The 18659-nt window shown below is 38.4% G+C and overlaps 1 protein-coding gene across 13 annotated transcripts in view; it reads right to left on the reverse strand.

Moving 5' to 3' along the window:
• Positions 1–18659, reverse strand: part of PTK2 (protein tyrosine kinase 2) — a 345258-nt gene that overhangs the window by 238973 nt on the left and 87626 nt on the right. For 11 of the 13 annotated variants that reach the window (XM_063643575.1, XM_055287368.1, XM_055287364.1 and 8 more), the window contains one exon: positions 709–935. In XM_063643575.1, coding sequence (XP_063499645.1) covers positions 709–935 — 227 coding nt within the window. Of the gene's footprint in view, positions 1–708; positions 938–18659 lie in introns of those variants that run through there. The other 2 variants (XM_055287380.1, XM_055287389.1) reach the window with 2 other exon arrangements.

Genomic DNA, 18659 nt, shown 5'->3' on the forward strand with positions numbered 1-18659 from the left:
TTCAGAAAGATGTAGTCACCTTTGCCTAGAGTGCTCTTCTCCCACAATTCTGTAACACTATCTTTACTCACCTTCCCAGACCCAAAGGAAATCCTTTCCAGTACTAACTTCTACGTTTAAAAGGTATTATTTCTCCAAGCTTCCACAACAACCTCCCGTGAGGCATTTCTGCACCGTACTATAATCACATTCATGATGTCTCTCCCTCTACAGGCTCTAAGCTGTAAGATCAAAGACTTCACAGGGACCTTTTACATTTTCAGAACCTAGCACAGTGTCTGACACACAGCATATGTTCAAGAGTTTTAAAGGAAATTATCCTATCTGAAGTCATGCAAATACCTTCAAAATTACACTTTCTAGAAAAGTAGTTTATTTCATGAGAGTTACAGGCTATTTTAATTGCATTGTTTCCTAGTACTCATCCAAGAGTTTAAAAAAAAAAAACCTAGGAGGGAAAAATAAGTCAATGGCATTTTATGACTAAAATATGATTCGGTCATTATTTTTCTAAGAAACTTTACAACAATTAGAACGCTGGTCAGTCACATATTAACTAATAAATCTTATAATTAAAAACAACATTTCTGTAATATGAAAAGTCCCTGATAAGTTAAATAAAAATTATTACACTATCTTTTTTCATACATGCCATTACATTTTAACCTAAATAAACATTAAAGATGTCTCATGGAAAAACGTACTTACCCTGACATCAGTAGCATCTCCATGCCTGATAATACTGGCCCAGGTGGTTGGCTCACTATTGCTTTCAAAATAATGAAAGACCTTTAATACTCGCTCCATTGTACCAGGAGAACGTTCCATACCAGTACCCAGGTGAGTCTTAGTACTCGAATTTGGCGTGTGATTCAAGTTGGGGTCAAGGTAAGCAGCTGCCATTATTTTGCTAGATGCTAGGTATCTGTCATATTCTGTTAAGAGAATAAAATAATTTTTTGTGTATAATACTTGAAATCTACCAATTACAATGTGATATGTTATTTATATCAAATGTCCTATACTCTCTCTTGATATGTTATATGCAGAAGGAGCCTGAGGAGAACAGAGACCTAACCTACTAAAATAATTGCTGTCTCTCCCCATACCCAGAGTAGGACCTGATTTACAGAATAAATATTTGTTGAACAAATTATTAAAAAGCCAGGACTCCAATTTCAGCTGTGTCAAAAAGTATCTACAATGTAACATCCCCACCCCCACCCCTTTTTTTATCATAGCCTTTAAATCTGTTAGAAAATCTCATAGCAAAGCCAAATTTGTTAATTAGCTGCCTGCTTTTGAAAACTTTACCTAAGAGAAAAGTTCTTTCTTCATATAACACAAATTCAATGAGTAGTCATTATATATACTAGGCATTGGTGATTAAAAACACTATAATTAAAATAAGGTCCCTGGCTTAACCAACTCATTGTTAACAGGAGAATCAGACAGGGAGCAAATGAAAACAAAACGAAAAAAGCATGCACAATTAAATTTTTTAAGTGCGATAAAGGACTTCTATCTGAGTTTGAAGCAATAGCCTGCACAAGCCTAAACACCCACTGAGAAAAATGAAAATCCAGATTAAAAATCTTTTTAACTCAATGTTTGAAGGGCTCAAGACAAAGATATTGTGAGGCAACCAAGACAATGAGTGACACAGACGAAGACAGGAAATGATACTTAACAGCTGGCTGCTTTTTCCCACAGGGCATTTGCCAATTCTGAGCCCTTCAGAGCTTGAAGGGACAGGAAAAGGCTGCTAATGGGAGAGAAACCAGCATAGCTTTCGGCAGCAAGAGATCAAATCTTGGATTCTGGTGAGAAGGAGGGGTGGAGACCGTGTCAAACACTCTGCAGGTGGTCTCCTGAAGACAGTTACTGAATCCTGAACCCCAACTGAGAAGGAGCCTCTTAAAACAGTGAAAGGGTTTAGGAAACAGGAATAAGACCTTAGGAATAAACCAGAATAGTGTCAGGACATCCCCAGGCTTGCAGTGAGAACAGCTGGGTGCAGAAGCAAAGGGAGCTTTGTAAACCTGGAGTACAATCCCTGCTCAGATCCATCGTGGCGGGCCAGGTATGGCTGCTTATGCCTGTAATCCCAGCACTTTGGAAGGCTGACGCGGGAAGACTGCTTGAGCCCAGGAGTTTGAGCCAGTCTGGGCAACATGACAAGACCTTGTCACTACTAAAACATACAAAAATTAGCTTGGGCGTGGTAGCGTGTTCCTGTAGTCCCAGCTACTCAGGAGGCTAAGGTGGGAGAATAGCTTGAGCCCAGGAGGTTAAGGCTATAGTGAGCTGTGACTGCATTGCTGCACTTCAGCCTGGACCACGGAGTGAGAATGTCTCAAAACACACACACACACACACACACACACACACACAGATCCAGCCAGGCACAGATGCTCATGCCTATAATCCCAACACTTTGGGAGGCTGAGGCAGGCAGATTGCTTGAGCTCAAAGATTCAAGACCAGCCTAGCCAACTTGGCAAAATCCCATCTCTACAAAAAAATACAATAAAGAGCCAGGAGTTGTGGCACATGCCTGTGGTCCCAGATACTTGGGAGGCTGAGGGGGGAGGATCACTTGAGCCAAGAAGGGGAAGGCTACAGTGAGCCGAGATCGTGCCACTGCTCTCCAGCCAGGGCGACAGAGCCAGACCCTGTCAGCTCCCCACTATCTGCCCAGCAAAGAAAAGGGCCGACCCTCTGTTAGTATCAAACAAAGCACAAATAATACCTTTTTCATCCAAATCATTTTCCAATTTGTTAAAAAAAAATGGTATAACAGCATAGTAAAAGGAAAAAAATCATAAACCAAGTCAAAAGATGCCAAAAACACAAAAGAAAAACACAAGTACCATACATCACAGAAAAAAGCTAATAGCCTATATATATATAGAAATTATTTTAAAATGAGGGGAGAAATGATAGAAAAGAATGCAAAAGACAATCCAGACAATTAATTAAAAAGATATACCAAGTGTAGGCAAGGATGTAAAGAAACTGAAACCTTCCTACACTGCTGGAAGAGTATAAAATGGAGCAACTGCTATGAAAACAGTTTGGCAGCTCCTCAAAAGGTTAAACATGGAGTTACCACATGAACCAACCATTCCATTTCTAGGTAGACATATGCCCAAAAGAACTGAAAATGTATGTCCAAATAAAAACTCATGGCCAGGCATAATGGCTCATGCCTGTAATCCCAGCACTTTGGGAGACTGAGGCAGGAGGATTGCTTGAGGTCAGGAGTTCAAGACCAGTCTGGGCAACATGGTGAAATCCCATCTCTACAAAAACCACAAAAATTAACTGGGCATGGTGGCATGTGCCTGTACTCCCAGCTACTTGGGAGGCCGAGGATTGCTTGAGTCCAGGAGGTCGAGGCTGCAGTGAGCTGTGATCATGCCATTGCACTCCAGCTTGGGTGACAGAGAGAGACCCTGACATAAAACAAAATGAAACACCCTCACATGTGAATGTTCACAGCAGCATTATCCACAATACCAAAAAGTGAAAATAACCCAAATATCCACATCCATCAATGGATAAACAGATTAACAAAATGTGGTATACCCAACAATGAAATATTGTTCAGCATAAAAAGAAACGAAGCACTGATACATGCCACAACATGGAGGAACCTTGAGAACATTATACTACAAGGAAACCAGAAGTGAACGAACACAAATTGTGATTCCACTTATATGAAGGAATATGCAAATCTATAGAGAAGAAAGCAGATTACTGGCTGCCAGTGGCTGGGGGTAGGGCAGAGTTGGGAAGGACTGCTAATAGATAAGGAGTCTCTTTTTTTTTTCTTTTGATATGGAGTCTTGCGCTGTCACCTAAGGCTGGAGTGCAGTGACCTGATCTCGGCTCACTGCAAACTCCGCCTCCTGGGTTCAAGCCATTCTCCTGCCTCAGCCTCCCGAGTAGCTGGGACTACAGGCGCCCGCCACCACGCCCAGCTAATTTTTTGTATTTTTAGTAGAGATGGGGTTTCACCATGTTAGCCAGGATGGTCTCGATCTCCTGACCTCGTGATCCACCGGCCTCCACCTCCCAAAGTGCTGAGATTACAGGTGTGAGCCACCGCGCAAGGTCGATAAGGAGTTTCTTTTGGGGATGAGAGAAATGGTTTGAATTTAGATCATGGTGATGGCTGAATATACTAAAAAACAATTGCACACTTTGAGGTTGTTAAAATGGTGAATTTTATGTTATGGGAATTTTACTTCTGTGAAAATATAAATATATAAACAACTGTGAAATAATTTTTTTAAAAAGGTCATAGCAGTACCCTGTCTGTTGGTAAGGATGTGGGGAAACAGGAACTCTCATACACTGCTGATGGGAATGTGAATTTTCTATAGTATGTATAAAGGGGAATTTGACAATAACAAAACCACATGTGCCTTCTGATCCAGTAATTCCACTTCTAGGAATTTATGTCAAAGATATACTGTTACCAACTAAATGTTTGTGTGCTCCCAAAATTCGTAAGTTGATACTATACTCCCCAATGTGATGCTATTACAAGGTAGGGTCTTTTGGAGGTAATTTGAACTAGATGAGGTCATAATGGTGAAGCCCTCATTAATGGGATTAGTGCCCTTATGAAAGTCCAAGAGCATGCTTCCTCTCTCTGCTCTCCAGAGATATGCCTGAGGATCTAAGTCCACAGTCTGAAACCTGGAAAAAAGGGCCCTCACCAGAACTCCACCACGCTGTCACTCTGATCTAGGACTTCCAGCCTCTAGACCAGTGAGAAATAAGTTTCTGTTGTTTATAAGCCACCCAGTTTATGTATTTTGTTACCATCGTCCCAAGTGAAGAGATATACTTAACAACAATATGAAAATACATATGCATAAGGTTATTCACTGCAGCCTTGCAAAGTATTAGGAAACACCTAAATGCCCACTCATGGGAGACTAATTGAGTAAACTATGGTACATTCCTATAAGGGAGTACTATGAATTTGCTGGGGGAAAAACAAAAGGAAAGAAGAAGAGCCATATAATTGACTTAAGTATGAATTCCAGGATTTATTAAGTTAAAAACCCAAAGTGCAAATCACAGCCACAGTATACCTTTTTAATAAAAGGGGGAAAATAAGAAAATATAAATGTTATCTGCTCATATGTGCAAAATAACCCCACAAAGTAGAAATGGGAGTCCATTGAGATTGGTTACACATGGGAGAGGTGTGACCAAGATGGAAAGTTCAGGAATGGGGGATGTGGTGTGGGGCGGCACTTCTGAGTATACATGAACACACCCTTATAACTTCTGGTACCCTATAGAAGATCTGAAGAGCATGATTAACAAATCTGATCTAATTGACATAGAAATTGACACTATACCTAATAGGATAATACATAATCTCTGCAAGCACACAAGAAATATTTTCTAAAGTTGCCCATACGCTGAGTGAAAGAGCAAGATTCAATAAATATCAAGGGACTAAAATTATTCAGAGTATATTCTGTGTCTAGCATTAGGCTAGACAACAATTACAAAGTAACTAGAAAATGTCCTATTGTCAGGAAATTAAGCAATGTATTTCAAGTAACCCTTTAAGTCAAAAAGAAACTCAAAGTATTTTGAATTAAATGATAACAGTGAAAAGAAATATCAAAACTGTGAATGTAGACAGAGCTATGCTTAGAGTACAATCTATACATTTGGCAGGACGCAGTGAATCACGCCTGTAATTCCAGCACTTTTGGAGGCTGAGATGGGAGGACAACTTGAGGCCGGGAGTTCAACACCTGCCTGGGCTTGTGAGACCCCTACAAAATAATTTAAAAATCAGCTGGGCATGGTGGTGTGTGCCTGTAGTCCCAGCTCCTTGGGAGGCTGAGGCAGGAGGACTGCTTAAGCCCAGAGCTCAGGGCTGCAGCAAGTTATGACTGTACCACTGCACTCCAGCCTGAGCAACAGAGCACAACCCTGTCTCCTTTAAAAAAAAAAAATTACATATTTAAATTCATGTATTAGAAGCGAAGGTTGAGTATCTCTAAGAATACACATCTGTGAAGGAGGGATGGTTAACGCATAGAAAAATAGAATGCCTAAGAGCTAGTATTTGGTAGCACAACTAGGGATTACGGTCAATAAAAATGTACATTTAAAAATAACTAAGAGTATAATTAGAATATTGTAACACCAAAAAAATGATAAATGTTTGAGGTGATGGATACCCCATTTAGCCTGATGTGATTATTACGCACTGTATACCTATATCAAAACGTCTCATGTACCCCATAAATATATATATACCTACTATGTAGCAATAAAAATTTAATTAAAAAAAGAATGCATATTTAAAAGGACAACTTAAAAGCAGAACAAAATAAAAAGTTACTCTTTTAAAAAACAAAACTGATACACCTAAGACTAATCAAAGATAAAATGAGTCAAGAGAAACTAGCAACATCAAGAATGAAGAAGATATTAAGAGGTAAGAGATAATGAGTAATACAATAAGGGATTATTAATAACTATGCCAATGGATTTGAAAATTTAGATAAGCACAATTCCTTGCAAAACACAATACGGCAAAATGAAACAATGTAAAATGAAACTAGACTGTTCTATTTAAAATAGTCCATCTAAAATTCTCCCCACAAAGGAACATTTTAATTCTTTCAACAAATTAAGAAATATTAATCTTACACAAATTCTTCCAGAAAACAGATACAGATCATTTCCCAACTTGTTTTATGACACCTGCAGAACAGTGATATCAAAACCTGACCGAACAGGATGAGAAACAATAGAAGTCTACCTTTCTTACAAACACAGATGCAAAAATCTTAACAAGTATAATCCAGCAATATTTTAAAGGAATAACATAGCATGACCAAAAGTTTATTCTAGGAATAGAAGAAAGGTATTCATTCAAAAAGCAATCAGTGTAATTCACCATTTTCAGAAAGAAGGGCCAGTTACCTCGATACATGCAGAAAACACATATGATAAAATTTACCAACCACTCATGATAAAAACTCACGGCAAACTAGAAATAGGATGAGATTTCATATATCTGACGAAGAGTATCTACATGAAATGTAAATACTAGTGGGGAAAAAATTTCCCCTCCCCAAACTGGAAATAAGACATGGATGCCCACCGTTACCACCTGCGTACAGCATTGTTCTGGAAGTCACTGCCAAGTACCATAGCCGCCCCCCTCCCCCCCCCAAAAAGGGGGGCGGTAAAACATAAAGGTTGGGGAAGAACAAACAAAACCATCATTATTCATAAACTATATAAGTAAAACTATAATTATGCATAGATTACGAAGAAAATCTAAAAGAATCTACAAATAAACTGCTGGAATAAATAAATAAATGCAACAAGACTGCTGGATAGTAAAACAACAACTATACTTCTGATTATTTTAGCTAACTCTTTTGAAGCCCAAATTAGAAGATAAAGACAACTAAATTCATAGTATCAACTGCTTCCTGGAAGAAAAGATTATACTTCACAAGTCATCAGAAGAAAAGACATGCTAGCAATGAAAAAACACTACTTGGAATAAATATGGAGTATGTCGGGAGAGAAGCTAAACCAAAAATACCACACAATCCAAATATACCTCTGTGGCCCAAAAATCAATGGTGAGATTCTCCATAAACAGGTCTTCATAAATAGGTCTTCAAAAAATAGGCCAAAACATTTTTTAAAAGATAAACCTTTGTTACAATGTTACCAGAATGAGGCAGTTTTCCACTATAGAATGTGATTTTGCTCCTATCCTTTCAGAACTTAGCAAAAGAAAAAAAAAAAGAATGTTATTTTGTTTTACACTTTAATGTTTTATCTGCTTGTCAAAATCTGATCTGTGCTATAAATTCTCAAATAGGCAATATATTTGCCATCAGGCCTTCTTCAGCTCTCTCCGGGAAGGTCTGTGTCTGAAGCTGTTAACCTCCCAAGTACCCTGTTGGTGGCATTCACGTGTCTCCATGTTTTTCTTGGTCTTGATGGTTTTGAGATCCTGGCATCTGGGTCACCTCTTTGGGCACTCATCACGGTTTGATCAGTTCAAAAAACGGCCTCAACTATAGAATGACAAGTCCCAAGAGTTGCTTTCTGCTACAATGACTGTTCTGTTTCTACCAATTAACAGACTTCCCTGTGTTGTTTGTGTAGTTCTTTACTTGTTTCTGATCCATGGCTAAAGTTGAACAGCTGGGGCTGCCAATTCTTTGTGTGTCTCTAAATGAAAAAAGTCTTTTACCCCCCTCACCATGGCAAGATAATCTGTTAACAGGGCTTTGTTATTGTAGCCCTTCTGTTTCTGCGGCCAATTACATTTTTAAAAACTTTTCAAGATTAATTATTCACAGAGATCTGTCACTTTTGCACACTACATAATATCTTTTTCAATAAGTTATCAAGGCAGAAATGAAAAGATTTTAAAACCAAAAACTGTTTTTACATGGCTTAGACCAGTACTTTTCAAATCATCTGTGATGAAGAACCAGTTTTAATTTCCAACCTATCACAGACCAATACTTTTGTAAAATACAATGAAAAGGAATTTCTAGAAAAAAGAAGTTTTTTTTTAAAAAAAGACATACCTAAGCCAAGCACAAAATTTCCATCATTAGAATCAATCGACATAAAATTACTATCAAATTGCTGTAAGGTGTCTAGATGCTTACACCAAATTTCCTTATCTTGTCCTAGGCTGTTAACAGCTCCAGCACCAACATTAGTCTGCTGACTACACTTTACTGAGTCCTGGCTTAGCCAGGCTGCCCAGCTTAAATCACTGTAGGCAAGAGACCAAATGCGGACTGGAATGGGAAAGAAGATGGAGTGTCAATAATTGCTGCTCAGCTGTCTACAACTTTAGGTCTCCCTTTAATTAACATAGGAAACATAACAAGGGTTCTCAGTGCCTAACTCTTTCTTCTCCTCTTGAAGAAATAGGGCAGTTCCAAGTCCAGATGTGAAGAAAAAAGTGTTAATAACCTCTGGAGTTAAGCTCCAAGGCTCAACCCACAACCTGATGTAAATGCTACATAATGCAGCACATACAAAAAAGGGAAAAAAATGCAAGAAACATAATAAACACCCTACTCTTTACTCCAGAATTCCCTCATTTATAATTACTGTACATGTTAAGATCCCACCAAGAGAACCACCTCATTATGCTTTAAGTACACTGACCCTTTAATAAAACTTGGGACGTTTGCTGAAGCTGTAAAGGGGAGGGAGAGTGGCGAGGGAGGGTGTTGAAAGAGAAGTAGCTCGCTGTTAGAACATGAGAGAATAAGCAAAGGAATGCAAATTGAGACAGCTAAATTAAAAGAAATTATGACCTAACTTGAAGAGCTTTAAGAATCTGGGTAATATTTCTAGTTAAAGTGACTCCTTAAACTAAACTGGTATAAAAGTTATCTTCTCCATCATTTTGGTCTTTTCTATAACGCTTGAGTTTCTTTTCTCGTAAAAAGTCTAACCTAAATTTCCTAAATTGATTTTACTAGACAAAGCAGCTAACATGAAATTACTTAATGTTTAATATGCCCTTTTTCCAATGTAACTTTGATACACTTTCTGTTAATAAGTGGAATCTGTATTCCCTCCCCTTGAATCTGGGTGGGCTTCTGACTCTGGCTAAGGGACTTTCTAGGTCAGGAAATAAAAGGCAATTACCAAAAGAAAAATAAACCAAAAAGAGTTGACCAAGATTCCCTTGGTTTTCTCGGAACTCAGCCACTATACCGATTACTACAGAAATACAAAGACTCTTAAAGAGACTATTGTGAACAACATTTGCTAACAAATTAGAAAAGCTGGAATAAACTGATAAATTCTTGGACACATACAACCTATCAAGATTGAACCATGAAGAAACAAGAAAACCTCAATAAGCCAATTGATGAATTTTACAAAAAACATTTTAAGAAGTAATACCAATTCTACTGCAAACTCTTCTACTCAAAAATATTGAAGAGGGGAGAATATTTCCAAAATCATTTTACAAGGGCAGTATTACCCTTATAACAAAACCAGACAACAATGCAACAAAAAAAGAAAACTACAGGCCAACATCACTGAGGAATGTAAACACAAATATCCTCAACAAAATACTAGCAAACTGAACAACACATTCAAAAGATCAATTACCATGATCAAGTAGGATTCATCCCAGGGATGCAAGGAGAGTTTAACATATGCAAATCAATAAATGTGATATATCACATTAACAGAACAAAGAAGAAAAAACCATACGGTCTCATCTTAACAGATGAAGAAAAAGCATTTGATAAAATTCAACATCCCTTCATGATAAAAATTCCCAAAAAATAGAGTACAGAAGGAACATATCTTAAAATAATAAAAGGCCATATATGACAAATCCACAAACTAACATCGAGCTGAGGGAAAATATGGAGGCCTTTCCTCTGTGATCTGAAACAATACAAGGATGCCCACTCTCACCACTTTTATTCAACATAGTACTGAAAGTCCTGGCCAGAGCAATTAGGCAAGAGAAATAAAAGGCATCCAAATCGACAAGGAAGATGTCAAATTAGTTTCGTTGACAGATGACATGATCTTATACTTAGAAAAACCCAAAGGCTTCACCAAAAAGCTTTAAGAACTGATAAATTCAGTAAAGTAGCAGGATGCAAAATCAACATATGAAAATAAGTAGCATTTATATACACCAACAATGAACAATGTATAAAATAAATCAAGAATGCAATCACATTTACAACAGCTACAAAAAATATCAAATACCTAGGAGTCAATTTAACCAAAGAAGTAAAAGATCTATATAAGGAAAACTATAAAACATTGGTGAAAGAAATTGAAGAGGGGCTGGGTGTGGTGGCTCATGCCTGTAATCTCAGCACTTTGGGACATCAATGCAGGCATATCACTGGAGGCCAGAAGTTCATGACCAGCCTAACCAACATGGCGAAACCCCATCTCTACTAAAATTACAAAAATTTGCCAGGCATGGTATCACATGCCTATAATCCCAGCTACTCGAGAAGCTGAGCCATCAGAACAGCTTGAACCCGGGAGGTGGGGGATGCAGTGAGCCAAGATTGTGCCACTGCATTCCAGCCTGGGTGACAAAGTGAGACTGTCTCAAAAAGAGAAAAAAAAAAAGAAAGAAATTGAAGAGGACACACAAAAAAAAATTGAAAAATATTTCATGTTCATGGATTGGAAGAATTAATATTGTTAAAATGACAACAATACCCAAAGTAATTTACAGATTCCATGCAATCCCTATCAAAATACCAATGACATTCTTCGCAGAAATAGGAAAAAAAAAATCCTAAAATTTATATGGAACCACAAAAGACCCTGAATAGCCAAAGCAATCCTGAGTAAAAAGAACAAAGCAGGAGACATTACACTACCTGACTTCAAAAATTACAATAAGCTATAGTAACCAAATCGGCATGGTACTGGCATAAAAACACACAGAGCAATGAAACAGAATGGAGATCTCAAATATAAATCCATACATTTACAACCAATTCATTTTTGACAAAGCCTCCAAGATCATGCAATGGGGAAATTGATAGTTCCTTTAATACCTGGTGCCGAGAAAACAGGATAACTGTATGCAGGAGAATGAAATTACATCTCTCTCTCTCTCTCACCATACACAAAATAGCAAATCCACATGGAATTAAAGACTCAACTCTAAGACCTGAAACTATGGAATTACTGTAAGAAAACACTGGGGAAACACTTCTGGACACTGATCTTGACAAGGATTTTTCAATGTAAGACCTCAAAAATATAGGCAACTAAAGCAAAAATAAGACAAATGGGATTATATCAAGATAAAAAGCCTCTGCAGAGCAAAAGACACAATTAACAAAGTAAAAAGACAACATAAACAATGGGAGAAAGTATTTGCAACTACCCATCTGACAACGGATTAATAACCAGAATCTATAAAGAGCTCAGAAAACTCAATAGAAGGAGTTGGAGGTACAACGAGCTAAAATCATGCTCAATGAACTCCAGCTTGGGCAAGAAAGCAACATCCTGCCTTTTTTTTTTTTTTTTTTTAAATACTTTAAGTTCTGGGATGTATGTGCAGAATGTGCAGGTTTGTTATGTAGGTATACACATGCCATGGTGGTTTGCTGCACCCATCAACCCGTCATCTACATTACGAATATTTCTCGGAACGCTATCCCTCTCCTACCCCCCGCCCCCACCACCAACCCTGCGACAGACTCCGGTGTGTGATGTTCCCCTCCCTGTGTCCATGTGTTGTCATTGTTCAACTCCCACTTATGAGTGAGAACATGCAGTGTTTGTTTTTCTGTTCCTGTGTTAGTTTGCTGAGAATGATGGTTTCCAGCTTCATCCATGTCCCTGCAAAGGACATGAACTCATCCTTTTTTATGGCTACTTAGTATTCCATGGTGTATACGTGCCACATTTTTTTTTTTTTTTTTTTTTTTTTTGAGATGGAGTCTTGCTCTGTCACCCAGTCTGGAGTGCAGCGGCGCAATCTTGGCTCACTGCAGCCTCTGGCCCCCGGGTTCCAGTGATTCTCCTGCCTCAGCCTCCTGAGTAGCTGGGATTACAGGCACACGCCACCATGCCCAGCTAATTTATGTATTTTTAGTAAAGATGGGGTTTTGCCAGGTTGGCCAGGGCTGCTCTCGAACTCCTGACCTCAGGAGATCTACCTGCCTCGGCCTCCAAAAGTACTGGGATTACAGGTGTGAGCCACCGTGCCCGGCCACCACATTTTCTTTATCCAGTCTATCACTGATGGACATCTGGGTTGGTTCCAAGTCTTTGCTATTGTGAACAGTGCTGCAATAAACATACATGTGCATGTGTCTTTATAGAATGATTTATAATCCTTTGGATATATACCCAATAATGGGATTGCTGGGTCAAATGGTATTTCTGGTTCTAGATCCTTGAGGAATTTTCCTTATTTTCTCTTATTTCCTTGAGCAGTGGTTTGTAGTTCTCCTTGAAGAGGTCCTTCACATCCCTTGTAAGTTGTATTCCTAGGTATTTTATTCTCTTTATAGCAATTGTGAATGGGAGTTCACTCATGATTTGGCTGTTTGTCTGTTATTGGTATATAGGAATGCTTGGGATTTTTGCACATTGATTTTGTATCCTGAGATTTTGCTGAAGTTGCTTATCAGCTTAAGGAGATTTTGGGCTAAGATGACGGGGTTTTCTAAATATACAATCATGTCATCTGCAAACAGAGACAATTTGACTTCCTCTCTTCCTATTTGAATATTCTTTCTTTCTTTCTCTAGCCTGACTGCCCTGGCCAGAACTTCCAATACTATGTTGAAAAGGAGTGGTGAGAGAGTGCATCCTTGTCTTGTGCCAGTTTTCAAAGGGAATGCATCCAGCTTTTGCCCATTCAGTATGATATTAGCTGTGGGTTTGTCATAAACAGCTCTTATTATTTTGAGATACATTCCATCAATACGTACTTTATTGAGAGCTTTTAGCATGAAGGGGTGTTGAATTTTATTGAAGGCCTTTTCTGCATCTATTGATAATCATGTGGTTTTTGTCATTGGTTCTGTTTATGTGATGGATTATGCTTATTGATTTGCATATGTTGAACAAGCCTTGCATCCCAGGGATGAAGCCGACTTGATCGTGGTGGATAAGCTTTTTCATGTGCTGCTGGATTCGGTTTGTCAGCATTTTATCGAGGATTTTCACATCGATGTTCATCAGGCATATTGGCCTGAAATTTTCTTTTTTTCTCGTGTGTCTGCCAGGTTTTGGTATCAGGCTGATGCTGGCCTCATAAAATGAGTTAGGGAGGAGTCCCTCTTTTTCTATTGTTTGGAATAGTTTCAAAAGGAATTGTACCAGCTCTTCTTTGTACCTCTGGTAGAATTCAGCTGTGAATCTGTCCGGTCCTGGGCTTTTTTTTTGGTTGGTAGGCTATTAATTACTGCCTCAATTTCAGAACTTGTTATTGGTCTATTCAGGGATTCAACTTCTTCCTGGTTTAGTCTTGGGAGGGTGTATACGTCCAGGAATGTATCCATTTCTTCTAGATTTTCTAGTTTATTTGCATAGAGGTGTTTATAGTATTTTCTGATGGCAGTTTGTATTTCTGTGGGATCAGTGGTGATATCCCCTTTATGATTTTTTATTGTGTCTCTTTGATTCTTCTTTTCTTCTTTATCCGTCTGGCTAGCGGTCTATTTTATTAATCTTTTCAAAAAACCAGCTCCTGGATTCACTGATTTTTGAAGGGTTTTTTGTATCTCTATCTCCTTCAGTTCTGCTCTAATCTTAGTTATTTCTTGTCTTCTGCTAGCATTTGAATGTGTTTGCTCTTCCTTCTCTAGTTCTTTTAATTGTCATGCTAGGATGTTGATTTTAGATCTTTCCTGCTTTCTCTTACAGACATTTAGTACTATAAATTTCCCTCTAAACACTGCTTTAGCTGTGTCCCAGATTAACTTTAAATGTAAATGGGCTAAATGTCCCAATTAAAAGACACAGACTGGCAAACTGGGCAAAGAGTCAAGACTCATTGGTGTGCTGTATTTGGGAGACCCATGTCATGTGCAGACACACATAGGCTCAAAATAAAGGGATGAAGGAATATTTACCAAGCAAATGGAAAGCAAAAAAAAAAAAAAAGCAGAGGTTGCAACCCTAGTCTCTGACAAAACAGACTTTAAACCAACAAAGATCAAAAAAGACAAAGAAGGGCCTTATATAATGGTAAAGAGATCAATGCAACAAGAAGAGCTAACTATCCTAAATATATACGCACCCAATACAGGAGCACCCAGATTCATAAAGTTCTTAGAGACCTACAAAGAGACTTAGACTTCCACACAATAATAGTGGGAGACTTTAACACCCCACTGTCAATATTAGACAGATCAACAAGACAGAAGATCAACAAGGATATTCAGGACTTGAACTCAGCTCTGGACCAAGCGGACCTAATAGACATCTATAGAACTCTCCACCCCAGATCAACAGAATATACATTCTTCTCAGCACCACATCGTGCTTATTCTAAAATTGACGACACAATTGGAAGTAAAACCCTCCTCAGCAAATGCAAAAGAATGGAAATCATAACAAACAGTCTCTCAGACCACAGTGCAATCAAATTGGAACTCAGGATTAAGAAACTCACTCAAAACTGCACAACTACATGGAAACTGAACAACTTGCTCCTCCTGAATGACTACTGGGTAAATAAGAAATGAAGGCAGAAATAAATAAGTTATTTGAAACCAAAGAGAACAAAGACACAACATACCAGATCCTGTCTCTAAAAAAAAACCTCAAAAGGATAAATACTCCTGTTTTAAAAATGGGCACAAGATCTGAATAGACATTTCTCAATAGAAGACATATAAAAGGCCAAAAGGTATATGGAAAAAATGCTCAACACCACTATCATCAGGAAAATACAAATTAAAACCACAATGAGATACCATCTCACCTCAGTTATAATACCTATTACAAAAAAGACAAAAAATAACAAGTGCTGGCAAGGATGCAGAGAAAGAGGAATGCTTCCACACTCTGTTGGTAGGAATGTAAAGTAGTACAGCCATTATGTAAAACAGTATGGAAGTCTCTCAAAAAAACAAAAATAGAATACATGATCCAGCAATCCCAATACTGAATACATATTCAAAAGAAAGGAAATCAGTATATTGAAGTGATACCTGCATCCCCATTGTTATTACAGCACTATTCACAAGTCAAGATATGGAACCCACATGGACAATGTCGTATATATACACAATGGAATATTATTCAGCAACAGAAGAATGAAATCTTGTCAGGTGCAGCAACATGAATGGAACCAGAGGTCATTACCTTAAGTGAAATAGGCCAGGCACAGAAAGACAAATATGGCATGTTCTCATTCAGTTAGGAGCTAAAAAAAGTGAATCCCATGGAAGTATAGAGTAGAGTGGTGGTTACCAGAGGCTGGGAAGGGAAAGGGTACAGGGGATAAAGAGAAGTAGGTTAAGGGGTACAAAAATATAGTTAGAAGGAATAAATTCTAGTATTTGATAGTACAGCAAGAAAATCACAGTTAATAATTTATTGTATATTTTAAAATGAGAATTGTAATGTTCCCAACACAAAGGAAAGAAAAGTGTTTGAGATGATATCCTAATTACCCTGATTTGATCATCACATATTATATACAGGTATCACATATACCTCAAAAATAAGTACAATATTTACATACCAATAACAAGTAAATCAATGAAATGAGTTACTTGACACAATGTCTTAAGAAACGCACAGTTATTAAGATTGAAGCCTATACTAAGAATACCAGTGAAGAGACAACAAGCAGATCTCACTGTTTCCACTACTTTCAGTACTGTGAAGACAGATGCTCAATCTGATTTACCGAATGAAGAGGACACAATCGGATATTCCAACTGGTCCTAGTGAAAAAATTTATATTAGACATTCCAACACATGCTTGCTTTATCTTGTGCTGGTTCAATCTACTAAACTGTTGAATAACCACTCTGGTCCTTTCTGCCTTCTTCTCTACTATAGTGAGTATCCCTTACCTAAATGTTTAGGACCAGAAGAGTTTCAGATTTCATATTTTTTCAGATTTTGGAATATTTGCATTATACTCACTGGTTGAACATCCCAAATCAGAAAATACAAAATCTGCAATGGTCCAACAAGTTTCCTTTGAACATCATGTCGGCGCTCAAAAAAGCTGAGTATTTGGGAGCAAATTGAATTTCAGATTTTCAGATCAGGGATACTCAACTTGTACCTTCTTCCCTAGCCCAGTAAAATTTGCCTTCCCCAACAATCATAGAAACTGATAATCCATCCAACTGCCCCCCTTTTTTAAAAAACAAAAACAACAACAACAAAAAACAAATTAAAGGGTTTGTGGCAACCCTGCATCGAGAGAGTCTATGGGCATCATTTTCCCAACAGCACATGCCCACTTTACCAAATGTGCTACATTTTGGTAATGCTCACAATTATTTCCAACTTTTTCATTATTATTATTTCTGTGATGCTGATTCATGATATTTGATTTTCTATTGTAACTGTCTTAGGGTGCCACAAATGGCACCCACATAAGACAGCGAGCTTAGTTGATATGTGTGTGCTCTAACTGCTCCACCAACCCGCTGCTACCTCATCTCTCCCACTTCTCCTAAGTCCTCCCTATTCCAAGACACAATAATATTGAAATTAGGCCAACTAATAACCCTACAATGGCCTCTAAGTGTTCAAGTGAAACGAACAGTCCCATTCCTCTCACTTTAAATCAAAAGCTAGAAATGAGTAAGCCTAGTGAAGAAAGCATGTCGAAAGCTGAAACAAGCCAAAAGCTAGGCTTCTTGTGCCAAAAAGCCAAGTTGTGAATGCAAAGGAAAAGTTACTGAAGGAAATACAAATGCTACTCCACTGAACACACAAATGATAAGAAAGCAGAACAGCCTTATTGCTGGCACTGAGAAGGTTTTGGTGGTCTGGATAGATCAAACCAGTCACAACATTCCCTTAAGCCAAAGACTAATCCAGAGCAAGCCCATCTTCAGTTCTATAAATTGAGGTAAGGAAGCTACAGAAGAAAAGTCTGAAGCTAGCAGAGGTTGGTTCATAAGGTTGAAGGAAAAAAGGCCATCTCCACAGCATAAAAGTACAAGATGAAGCAGCAAGTGCTGGTGGAGAAGCTGCACCAAGTTGTCCAAAAGATCTAGCTAAGATCACTGATTAATGTGGCTACACTAAATGACACAATGAAGAAGAAAGAGTCTTTTATTAGAAGATGCCATCTAGGACTATGACAGCTAGAGGTGAAGTCAATGCTTGGCTTCAAAGCTTCAGAGGATAGGCTGACTCTCATTGGGGCTAATGCAGCTGGTGATTTTAAGCTGAAGCCAACACTCATTTCCCATTCTGAAAATCCTAGGGCCTTTAAGAATGATGCTAAATCCACTGTGCCTGTGGGAATTCAAGATAAGATTTGGGTGGGGACACAACCAAACCATATCACAGCCGTTCAGAAGGGGCCAATTCTCCTGATGTCCAAATCGAGCCCTTTGCTAAGACCAGTTTCCACAGAAAAGAACATTTCAGTCTCTTGCCAGGATTCCAGAAGCCAAGGAGAGAGAGAACATGCCAAATTTCACTTAATTCTCAATTTTGAGTATAAGAATGCATTCAACATACCACGTTTTACCAGAATTTTTCCACAATAAAATACGTGAAACTGGGCCGGGCACAGTGGCTCACACCTGTAATCTCAGCACTCTGGGATGTCAGGAGTTTGAGACCAGCCTGGCCAACATGGTGAAACTCTGTCTCTACTAAAAACACAAAAATTATCTGGGTTTGGTGACATGTGCCTGTAATCCCAGCTACTTGGGAGGCTGAGGCAGGAGGCAGAGGTTGCAGTGAGCCAAGATTGTGCCACTGCACTCCAGCCTGGGCAACACAGCAAGACTCTGTTGGAAGGGAAGGGGAAGGGGAAGGGGAAGGGGAGGGGTGAAACTCTATACGCAGACGACCCACAGTAAGGACAATAGATAATTTATTACAACAGCATTTCAACTCTTATGGCTTTGAAGACTTTGAGTGGTTAAGTATAT

Source organism: Symphalangus syndactylus, chromosome 7 (assembly GCF_028878055.3).
Source record: "Symphalangus syndactylus isolate Jambi chromosome 7, NHGRI_mSymSyn1-v2.1_pri, whole genome shotgun sequence".
Taxonomy (NCBI): Eukaryota; Metazoa; Chordata; class Mammalia; order Primates; family Hylobatidae; genus Symphalangus; species Symphalangus syndactylus.